At 40.8% G+C, this 6,999-nt stretch overlaps 2 protein-coding genes across 5 annotated transcripts; one reads left to right on the forward strand and one right to left on the reverse strand.

Moving 5' to 3' along the window:
- Positions 1-1,138: 1,138 nt before the first annotated feature.
- Positions 1,139-5,089, forward strand: LOC103133282 (uncharacterized protein C17orf62 homolog). Of its 4 annotated transcripts, none has more exons than XM_007545062.2 (6): positions 1,139-1,297; positions 2,952-3,039; positions 3,149-3,190; positions 3,272-3,442; positions 3,564-3,708; positions 4,331-5,089. In XM_007545062.2, exons 2-6 carry the CDS (start codon positions 2,952-2,954, stop codon positions 4,455-4,457), a joined length of 573 nt encoding a protein of 190 aa, XP_007545124.1. In that variant the 5' UTR covers positions 1,139-1,297; the 3' UTR covers positions 4,458-5,089. The 4 variants fall into 4 exon arrangements, with proteins under 4 accessions (XP_007545124.1, XP_016523304.1, XP_007545126.1 ...); XM_016667818.1 differs by having other exon boundaries at positions 1,139-1,289; positions 2,946-3,039; XM_007545064.2 differs by lacking the exon at positions 1,139-1,297 and adding an exon at positions 1,718-1,878.
- On the reverse strand, positions 5,018-6,993 carry LOC103133281 (hexosaminidase D-like). The gene is made up of 5 exons (XM_007545061.2): positions 6,907-6,993; positions 6,566-6,727; positions 6,385-6,492; positions 5,543-5,632; positions 5,018-5,453 (listed from the first exon to the last, which is right to left on the reverse strand). The coding sequence occupies exons 1-5, from the start codon at positions 6,936-6,938 to the stop codon at positions 5,282-5,284; spliced, it is 564 nt and encodes a 187-aa protein (XP_007545123.1). The 5' UTR covers positions 6,939-6,993; the 3' UTR covers positions 5,018-5,281.
- Positions 6,994-6,999: the final 6 nt, after the last annotated feature.

Raw genomic sequence — 6,999 nt, forward strand, 5'->3', positions numbered from 1 at the left:
CTGAAAACCTCTTATATGTATCATTTGTTGTGATTTTTGAGTCAATGTTTGTGTAAAATGAAGAGTTTTTGTAGGCCCCAGAGGACCTATTCATATAGACAAGTGTCAGTGTATCTGACATTATTTCAGAACATTGCAATGTTACATGTTTTGTCATTATCTTTACCTGGCAGAATATAGATTTTATTGCGGACCAGTGTGTATGTGTGCACGTTTTTATAAAAGATAGTGACAAAACAGCACAATGTGTACTGTACTCCAGTTACACCACTGCTTTTCATGTTCTCAGTTTTTTTCCCCCAAAGCAAATCACAGACTGACTTGGAACTCTTATTATTACCAACCAACATATAAAAATATTACTGAAAAGCAATCCATCCAATCTGTTTATAGAGTCCAAATTCCCAAATTCAGAGCTGAGAAAATCAGGCTCCTTGTCATCTTTGCCTCGTTTGAAGACCTGTAAGTTTGTTTTTGATTAACCCTTAACATGTCTTTTTCAAGTGGCTGCCTGCACTGAAAAATTGAGAATTGAGGGGTTTTTGAATTTGCACAAACAAACATCTCGGCTCTACTGTCATTTTATTCATTTTATGAATTCAAACACGATGGAACATTTTATAGAACTGGCATGCAGGCAGACTGAAATTTACACGTCTTTCACGTTGCTGCACTATTAAAATTGACTTCTTTGACACAGGAGTGCTTGTTGACTTTCCTACCTAGGAGTTGGAAATTCTGAGAAAGCACTAATCATGGTGACAATGCAAAATGGAAAAACCATTGCGTTTCTTTTAATTACTTTTTTGGCTCTAGTGGCCTTTACCTGACCACAGAAAGTCGTCAGGTAAAGGGATTGTGAAAAAGTGTGAAGACATGAGGCAAAGGGACTCGAACCTGTGACGGCCATGAAGAGGACTGGGTACATGGGTCACGTGCTTTACCAGTACGTTTTTCCGTCCATATGATCAAAAATATAATCTACGATCAAAACGTTTATAATTTGATTTGACAAATACAAATTATTCCAACACCACGAGTTTGTGAAGACATCTGGAACCACTGCTGCACAGTGCCATCTTTTCAAATTTTACTTTGAAAGTCATCTCAGCTGAGCGCATCCAATCAAAGTTCACGAAACCAGGAAGGAAGAGTCACCCATTCAAGACGGTTGTTGCGACAACATGAATTCAATTTCCTCGTAATTCAGTAATGTGGTGCACGTTTTATCGTGTAATTGCTATTTCTTTTTAAATTTACAAGGACCAAAGTTCACGGAGGAAAAAAAAAAATTAAGGTAAGGAATGACAAAAAATATAAAATGGCTGCATTGGTTTCTCCTTGCTGGGTGAGTTGATGAAATGGAGAGCTGATCTACGCCTCATTTACAGGATTATCCATAATGAAAACATGTACTTCATGTTTTAGCTTCAGTTTATGGATCAGGTCATACAGCAGAAAAGAAACGCATAGGAGGGCAGATATGTTTATGTTGTCACTTCTTGACAATATTGCTGCTAAGTGGGTTGAAATATGACAAAGCAGTTTGTGCTTCATACAGATTATATAATATATATTCATAAATGTATTCTAAAGAAGCTTTGACTCACACCAAGAAAATCTCTTTTTCATAGTGAGTGGATTTCAGGTGTCTGAAGTCACTGTGAACGTGGAAAGACGGTCCCATTAATTGCTCAGCTTCCTTTCGGCTTGAAGACGTCTTAATTTGGGGAGTGTTGCAGATTTGTGGTGAAACAGGAAGTCTCTTCAACTTGGAGTAGAACAACTCAGCCACCAGCTTCTTCATTACTGAGCTCTTTCCTAACAAGTGGAAAAAAAGCTTAGAATACTTAGTCAAACATAATTATTAAAACTACAGTAAGTTATTATAGCTATCCTTTATTTAACTGAAGACTTTGAACAGTCGTTTAAAAAGACTTTCAGCTTTATGTTGGTGGAAATGTTGGAAAAATGGTCTAAGAAGCAGCTAATTCCAGCAAGATGATTATCTGTAACAAGTGTTTCGGTCATGAAAGGTTGTTAATTTGAGGCGAACCTCAAACATGCTTGAGATTGAGAGAAGGCGAACAGAATGAATGAAAAACTTTCTGTTAAAGGAAACCAGAGCAAACAACATATGATTTGGACAATTTCAGACATTTAGAAGTATTTAGTAGTGTAACTGCAGTATAATCTTTTAAAGATATTTTAGATGTGTACGCCAGACGGAAGTTGAGCCTCTGTAATTCCTTGCAGTCTAAAGACAAATGCTCGCACATAACAGCAACCACACATTTATGGTGCATGTTCTCCTTTTCAACGCTGGAAGGTGTCCAAAGGTGGTGATGCTGCACTGCAAAGTGCTGACGCAGCAGCAAACTGTCCACTGATGGTCTTGTGCAACCGTGGATCAGTGCACAAGACTACTGTGAAGATCTTTATTTAAGATTGCGGGACAAACTCCCACCAACATCGCCACCACCGTCCCTTTTGTTTATGAAGAAATTGAAGTCTTTTAAGTCTGCTGTTGCACTTTCTAAAGATGTAAAAAACAAACATGTTTTTCATAAAAGTTGCCTTAAGGCAGGGGTGGGCAACTCCAGGCCTCGAGGGCCGGTCTCCTGCAACTTTTATGTTTCTCTACTTCAGCACACCTGAGTCAAACAATGAGGTCGTTAGCAGGACTCTGGAGAACCTGACTGCACTAAGGAGGTGATTCAGCTGTTGTATTCAAGTGTGTTGGACCAGGGAGACGTCTAAGAGTTGCAGGACACCGGCCCTCGAGGACCAGGATTGCCCACCCCTGCCTTAGAGAGTCTTGGACTGGCTTAGTAAAGCAATTAAATTTAATCACACATACAACACCGGATCACAAAAACACTTTATTTTTATTTGATAACAGTTTTAAACCAGGAAATCTCATCATCTCTAACATTCCTGCCTCTGTTCAGATGGGCTACATGACAGTAGAGACAAACAGTCCCACTCTGCTCCACCTCAAGAGATCTCCTGGTATCCGCTCATGGTCTCTTCTCGTTGGTAAGTTTGTTTTTGATCAGGTGATCCACCTGACTTCCATAAAACCTACAAGCACTTTGGAGTTTCCCTTTAAGTTTCTCTTCAGAATCCCAAAACTTTCTCTTTGCAGGTATAGCCTCTGCAGGGCTGGCGGCTGCGTACTACAGCTCAGGTATGGAAACGCAACTTATTTGTCCCACGTTTGCCCAAAGCAACAACTGCTCACCGTTGCTCTCTGCTTTGTGTGTCACAGACAGCGTCCCGTGGAAGCTCTTCTACATCGCAGGCTGCCTGTTTGTGGCCCTTCAGAACATGGACGACTGGGAGGAGGCCGTGTTCGACAAGACCAGGAAAGTGGTGGAGCTCAAGACCATCAGCCTGTACACTCTGGTGCTGACGATGTGGAGGAGAGGACATGAGAGACGTCAGTGAAACCACTAAGTGTTCGGTGATTGAGTGGAACGGCGGACTCCGTTAGTGTGAGGCCGTCACACAACCGCTCCGGGTCTAAATGCGTTCTCTCTCTCTCTCTCTCTCTCTTTCAGTCGTGCTGGACCTGACGCAGCTCTGTGACATTTGTGTCGATGAGGAGAGGGTCCGATACCTGGGGAAGGGTTATCATGTGATGCTGAGGTTGGCAGCTGGCATCTCCTACCCCCTCACCCAGAGTGCCACCATGGGAGGACGTAGGTAGGCCATCAGCAGGAAATGAAAGAAAATCCCCTTTAGTCTGACACTAACGACAATAAACACACATAATATACTTGAAAATAAGATAAATACATTGTCCGTTAGAATGTTTAGATACTTAAATAGCACATTTTACAAGAACAATGTCCGAGAATATTGCCTACTAGCATAAGCTAACGTTAATGTTAGCCACAAAGTTTAAGTAAAACTCACCTTTGTGTCAGTGAATGTATAACGAGGCGAACATCTTAAAACCTTTCTCCAGCTGACTTGTTGGGCCTTCGGATCGATGTACAAACCTTGGCCAAGCACTGCAAGCACCTAATGTAAATGATATTTGTATTGGATCGGAAACAATCGAGTCGCTTTACCCTGAACGCGGAAGCTGAGGTGCAAAGAGCCCATATAAACACTTGAAAAGCTCTTAAGAGTTAATCTCATTGAGCCGAACTGCAAGACAGAGCAGCGTCAGCATATTATACAAAAATATAACCCTTTATGTTATGTACATACATGCCAACTTCTGCTAATTGAGTGTAGAAAGCCATTGAATTTGGTTATGAAAGTTGTGTAGGAAGTTCCAGGAACCCTTGGTGACCTGCTTCTTTGTGTTGCCTTGCAGTGACGTCGAGGCGGTGGCCTCATTGTTGAAGCGCTTCCTGGGACTGGATCAGACGCAGCGGAAGCAGCAGGAATACGAAGACTACGGAGCGGACGACAGCACGGACTCGGATAATGAGGCAGACTAACGCTAGACTATATGGAACATGGGGCGAATTAACTTGAGCCATCACGACAATGCAAAGACATTGCAGAGAATGAGTCTCGCCACACATTCTGATCGTTATTCTCTTGTTTTGTTTATAAATTTTTTCCTAAATAATGCTTCACACACGGTGGTTTCCGCAAAGATTATGTGTTCTGAACTAATTACTGTTTAAGAGCACGAGTTAGATTATGGATCTAGTGTTGCTCCCTGCTGAGATAATAATTATTTGTTTGGGAGACGATGGAAAGTGCCTTTTCCCACGGTTTCCTAGACTCACCCAGCTCAGATCCACCTTCTTGCATGTCCTCCTGGGTCCAAGGAATGCATGTGCAAGTCATAATTGAGCATGAGGAACTTCTTCCTGGCGACACGATTAAGTCTGTCGTTACTTCCTATTGACGTTTAAGCCGTTTTTTGTGCGAACCAAAGACTAAATCTCAGGTAATCTAAAGTTTTTTGTCAAATGTTTTTTTTTTTTTTTTAGTTAAGTGATTTCTGATTGGTAATGTCTAAAAAAAAAAGAACGAGAAATGAGTTTTCTAGAAGGGTTGAATGATTTTTATTTCGTTGTATTCGTTTGCTTTTCGATTGTTCATCTTTTATTAATTCTTAACAAAACTTGACATTCCTCTTTTCTTTGATACACTTACCTCTGCTCACATCAACTTACATGGAGATGCAGAATCACACAGAAAAAGAAACATAAACTACCACTAGCATTCTCTTAGCTTAGCTTAGATTTAATGTTAGGAAATTGTAATCTCAGATAGTCCAGTGCTAAAGCTGGAATGAGCCTTGAATCTTTCATGGCACCATTTCCTTTACACAGCCCGGGATGGCATCAATAATCCGCTGCAGTGGAGCCGTTACAGGGCTGACGTGTTCCTCCATCCACTCCTCGGCCGTAGAGTCTGGATAAAGATTTACCATCTCTTTTCTCACGGCTTCTACCATCTTCTGTAATGTGTCCAAATACCTGAGACGTAACCAGAAAGAAGCCAAACTATAAGCCAGACTGGACAGAGCAACCCACTCATTATCGTTCCAAATATTTAAAATGCTTACCCTGAGGCTTGGCTGTGAATGAGGATGGAGTTTAACGGGTTCACCATCTTCCTCTGTCTGTGGTAGGGACTGAACCAGCCTCTTACAAGCCTATAAAAGCACAACAAATAAGAAGAAGAGAAATTGTCAAGCTCTAAACATGTTAAAGGAAAGTTCATTGAACTGAAAAGCATTTAATCGACACATACTGAAGCTAAGGCTAGTGGCTATTTAGCAACAAGATGTGGAGACTGGTCTTGTTTTATAGTGGGAACAGTTATTTGTGGAGTTCAGAAGTAAAGCTCTTTTTTTTTTATTACCGTTTGTAGATTTGAGGTACTTAAAACAGATTAACCACATTGTAGTCTCGACTGAAATCTGCGTTTATTGTAAGCTAAGCTAGCCGAATGCTAGTGGCAGCTCACATTTGTAGTAGGAAGATGAGATTCTCCAAATTAAATGCAGCAGAAATCAACTGGAATACAAACTTGGAAAATTAGAGTTTCCTCACAAACGCCAATATCAAAATTCAAAATGGCGGCTGCAGGAATTGGAAAAAGTAAGCAGCTTCTTACTGTATAAGTTACAGTAAGCAACCATTTTTTCCACTGCTGTTGCTATGCAACTTGTCCTTTCAATTGTAGTACATACTATTGTACAATTATTTTTAATCAAAATTTTTTCTACAATGTCGGAAAGCATAAAATGCAGGTAAATACACTGTTATTGCCCCTCTGTGTTTGCAGTGGGAAGTTATTTAACAATATGACTTCTGAGACAAATTAAGCCTGGCTTTCGTATTTGAACAATATTCTTGACAAAATGATAAAACAAATTCCCCCCGAAAACTGAAGACAACTTACATATTGCTTTCAAAAAATCTTAACTCTTCTGAGTTGAGCAGTGAATTTATCTCAACGATTAATTCTGCCAGCCTCCTGCCTGGGAACAGTGACTCGTCAGCGGAAGTCCTGAAAGACACACAGAGAAACTCTTGACTTCAAGTCGGACCTTGTTGTTTGCTAAATCGGTGTTGGACCTCACCTCTCCATGGCTTCAATCTCCACTGAAGACACTCCCAGCATCTCTGTTACGTTTCTACGAGCCTCAGTGCTGAATTCTCCATGGTTAAGTGTCTGTAGGCAGGATGCTAGGGAGGGGAGAGCTACAGGAAGTAGCTCACACAGTACAGACAGGTGGTCATACCTTGGTTGGTGGGAAAAAGGGAAAACTGAATTAGAAAATCAAGTTTTTTTTTTCTCATTTTGTCAACTCCCAACATATTTTATTAGAATTTTATATCTGAGCATTGCAATAAAGACACATAAAAATTCATTGCTTGTCTCTTGGGAAAATGTAAGTAAGCCACTTCCTCTGATTCTTACCTCTGCCAGCCTGTGATGGCGATGCCCCTCATGTTAATGGCAGCAGACAGAGAAGCAGCCACCTTCAGCCACTGCAGGTGATTATCCACGTGT

This window comes from Poecilia formosa, unplaced genomic scaffold (assembly GCF_000485575.1).
Source record: "Poecilia formosa unplaced genomic scaffold, Poecilia_formosa-5.1.2 Scaffold2500, whole genome shotgun sequence".
Taxonomy (NCBI): Eukaryota; Metazoa; Chordata; class Actinopteri; order Cyprinodontiformes; family Poeciliidae; genus Poecilia; species Poecilia formosa.

What these genes read in the sequence shown, in the direction of transcription:
- LOC103133282 (XM_007545062.2), top strand. Translation starts at nt 2,952, where the DNA reads ATGGGCTACATGACAGTAGAGACAAACAGTCCCACTCTGCTCCACCTC. An exon ending in CTCATGGTCTCTTCTCGTTG is followed by an intron (nt 3,040 to 3,148) that starts GTAAGTTTGTTT and finishes TTCTCTTTGCAG; the next exon opens with GTATAGCCTCTGCAGGGCTG. An exon ending in GAGGAGAGGACATGAGAGAC is followed by an intron (nt 3,443 to 3,563) that starts GTCAGTGAAACC and finishes TCTCTCTTTCAG; the next exon opens with TCGTGCTGGACCTGACGCAG.
- LOC103133281 (XM_007545061.2), bottom strand. Translation starts at nt 6,938, where the DNA reads ATGAGGGGCATCGCCATCACAGGCTGGCAGAG. An exon ending in AGATTTTTTGAAAGCAATAT is followed by an intron (nt 5,633 to 6,384) that starts GTAAGTTGTCTT and finishes GTGCTTTTATAG; the next exon opens with GCTTGTAAGAGGCTGGTTCA. An exon ending in ATTCACAGCCAAGCCTCAGG is followed by an intron (nt 5,454 to 5,542) that starts GTAAGCATTTTA and finishes GTTACGTCTCAG; the next exon opens with GTATTTGGACACATTACAGA.